This window comes from Diabrotica undecimpunctata, unplaced genomic scaffold, assembly GCF_040954645.1.
Source record: "Diabrotica undecimpunctata isolate CICGRU unplaced genomic scaffold, icDiaUnde3 ctg00001491.1, whole genome shotgun sequence".
Taxonomy (NCBI): Eukaryota; Metazoa; Arthropoda; class Insecta; order Coleoptera; family Chrysomelidae; genus Diabrotica; species Diabrotica undecimpunctata.
This window is the reverse complement of record NW_027312368.1, coordinates 2,501-5,812: the sequence shown is the minus strand read 5'-3', so window position 1 is coordinate 5,812 and position 3,312 is coordinate 2,501. Positions and strand designations below refer to the sequence as shown.

At 47.6% G+C, this 3,312-nt stretch overlaps 1 protein-coding gene across 1 annotated transcript; it reads right to left on the bottom strand.

The window, feature by feature from the left end:
* Positions 1 to 263: 263 nt before the first annotated feature.
* On the bottom strand, positions 264 to 1,550 carry LOC140431609 (uncharacterized). The gene has a single exon (XM_072519504.1). It carries the CDS (start codon positions 1,548 to 1,550, stop codon positions 264 to 266), a length of 1,287 nt encoding a protein of 428 aa, XP_072375605.1.
* Between the last annotated feature and the right edge of the window lie 1,762 nt (positions 1,551 to 3,312).

Sequence of the window (3,312 nt, the reverse complement as noted above, 5' to 3'; positions counted from 1 at the left end):
ATTTTTCTGGGAACATATATTGCTGTTCTCGGTTGTTGATTGCTTGGTAAGCTGAAAATTTTACCGTTTAGGCTGCTAAGACCAGTTATTTTGGTCTTATTTATCCAAGGTTCTTGGATTAGTGCTATTGCATCCTCCGTTACATCCAGGCGGCGACATAGTGTTGCCGTTGCCACCTTTTGTGTTGGAGGTTGCATTGAATAATAGTAACGTTATTTTTTTCGACATCCTTGCCCATGGCTTAGGTATCGTTTCGGCTCTTTTTAGGTGTCCATTTCCTCCTCGGTTGAGGAGGGGGCAGCCTCAGTTATTTCGGAACTTCCTCCGCAGAGTTCGTCAACCATCATCTGATGATCTTCTCCCTGCTGTGGGACCAGGGTTGTCTCAGTCTCAGCAACCGCAGTCGGTTGCCGCGTGTCTGAGGTTCCTGGTTCCGAGGAGGTATCCTGCACTTTGCTTGTGCTTGTTTTTAGATACAATGAGGTGAACGTGCAGCTCAGCCTCATTGCCCTTTTCCTAAGGACAACCATGTCATCGTCTCCGATTCCGAAGACAAACAGGTGTCCTTTAGGATCCTTTTTTACCTCATGGTGAAAGGTGCACCATCTCGCGACTGCCATGTCTGGATTTTGCGCCGCTAACCTCCGCAGCACTCTTTCTGGGTCATCAGAGGTGCTAATAGCATCCTCCGGGATCCATAGAGAGGCTTTGGTAAGTTTTGGGAGCTTATCCTGACTGACAACAGCCAGTGATACTTCCTCCCACGGTTTGAGGTCAGATGTAGCCTTTTCCAGCCATGCAAGCGCCTCATCGTCATCACAGACTACTCTGATGATCTCACCTGAGTAAGTCCACGACTTGAACGTGGGTGCTTTTACCTGGCTGCTCGAGGGTGACAAGATTGTTCTGTCCAATTCCTCGATTAGGCTTTGTTTGATAAGGTTTGCCCGGTCGGCGGTGACCTTTCCATACGGGTTTAACTTATCTATAATAGCAACCTTAAGATGTCTTAAGGTAGCTTCGGCGAAGCTTTGGGAAGGCGCAGCGGTGTTTCCACCACCGCGTGACTTCTTATGCTTCCTCGGCGTGCCCTCCGTGGAGGTACTTGGGCGAAGGCGCTTCACACCGGGGGCTGTTGGTTCCTGTCCTCTTTTGGAGGTGGAACCGTTGTCAGCCTCCGATGTGGGCATCTTCACCTTTGTTTTGGGAGGGGCTGGAGAGGGATGAGCTGCTCCCGTGGGTGCTTTTCCCATCGCCTGTCTGGCCTTCTTCCTTCTTTTTGCCTCGGCGCCGCTAATTCTGTGGTGTTTTGGCCAGTTTTCCCGAGGTGGTGCTTGTCCATCCTCCGCTTGGGCCGAAGCTTGAGGTGAACATTGCTGTTCATCCTTAGCTCCGGCTTCAGGCTGAGGTGAACGTTTTGGTCCAGCCTCCGGTTTGGCCGAGATTAGAGGTAAACATTGCTGTCCATCCTTATCTGCGACTTCAGACTGAGGTGAACGTTTTGGTCCAACCTCGGAATTTGGTTTTGGTTTTTTGTTTTTCGTATTCATGTTGTTCCCACGAGTAGCTAGGGAAAGCTTGGTCGCCCCTGGCAGAGCCCCGCATTACCAGGGGAAGGCTTTATACAGTGGGGTTTGCTTGGTTCCCCAGGGGGGATCGTTCACGACCACATAAAACCCTGTGGCCATACAGCCATCGGCACGATTACCTCACACCTTAGCTTGGGTAGGCTGCTTCTTGGTCGCTGAAACAGTTCTTCCCTTCCTAGTCTCTCGAATACCTGGGAAAGATTCCCAGATACCCCCAGAGGGCTATGTGGTGACAGGAACTGTTCTAGCGTGGTCGTTTCACACCTTTCTATACTTCCCATTCACTAGGCCTAGCCCGTTTATAGGGGTACCTTCATTCAACAGAGAGCTCCTTATACGGTGCAGCTAAGTTAGAAAAGGATCATATTAACTTGGGAAAGGATCAATATATATATCTCTGTTTTCTTAGGATTTATAGATAATGAGTGTTCCTTGCACCATGTTTCTATTAGTCGAAGAGCAACTTGTGATCTCTTACATAGTGTGTTCTCAAACTTACCGCTTTACAGGACAGCAATATCGTCTGCATAGGCTATTGTGTAGAAACCGTTGCTGTTGAGTTGGTCAACCAGGGTATCTAGAACTATGTTCCAGAGTAGTGGTGATAGCACCCCTCCCTGTGGACACCCCCTCGTAACCATGCCTCTAACAGAAACGTCTTCTACATTTATGCTTATTGCTCTACTAGAGAGCATACTAAATATCCATTCGCTTATGGCCAGGGGAACATTCCTGACGTTGAGCTGTTGGGTGATAGTTGGGAATGTGGTTTTATCAAACGCTCCATCAATGTCTATAAATATACCTAGGAGGGATTCTTTATTATCCAGCGATCTTTCAATTCTTCCCACTACATGATGCAGTGCAGAAGCGGTAGATCTTCCCGAAGTATGTGCATGTTGATTTGGGTGAAGTGGGTTATGGACCAGAACTTCATCCCTTATGTACCTCTCGCATAGCCTTTTCATCGTTTTCAACAGAAAGGATGTTAGGCTAATTGGTCGGAAAGCCTTTGGTAGGGTGTAGTCCATCCTACCTGGTTTTGGTATGAAGACCACACGTACCTCTCTCCACTGAATATTTCCACGAGGTGCGGCAGAAGGATATCCAGTCCCCACCGTAGTAGGGCTGGATATATGCCGTCAGGCCCTGGTGATTTGAAAGGGGTGAAGCACGATATGGCCCATTTTACCTTTTCCTCATTAATCATTGTTCTGGCGAGATGCCAGTCGTTTGTTGAGGGCATGATTGCTTCTTCCATCCGGTTTGGTGCTGTTGAGACACTAGAACCGGGAAAGTGTGTTTTCATCAGGACCTCAGCACTTTCGCGAAGGTTGGAAGTTTTGTTCCCATCTTCCTTCGTTAGTATGTCAACATGCCGATGTGGGTCCTTTGAGAGCGCTTTTTGTAGCCTGGAAGCCTGCGGGAAATCTTCGATTTCCTCACAGAAGGTTCTCCAAGCAGCTCTTTGTCTTTGTCTGCAGACTTTTTTCTCTGAGATTTGATTGATAAGAATCCCAATCCTCTTTGAGTTTGGTACATTTCGCTCTATTAAAAGCTGTTCTTGCTATCTTTCTAAGGTGTTCCAATTCAGTGCACCACCAAGAGTTGGTTTTGCGACTTTCCTGGACCATCCTTATTGGACAGGATTTTTTATAGGCATAGCTTATTTTGTTTTGGATAGATACCGTATACCTTTCCAATTCTATATTAGTTCCTGGAG

Coding starts and splice junctions, on each gene's coding strand:
- LOC140431609 (XM_072519504.1), bottom strand. CDS start 1,550: ATGAATACGAAAAACAAAAAACCAAAACCAAATTCCGAGGTTGGACCA.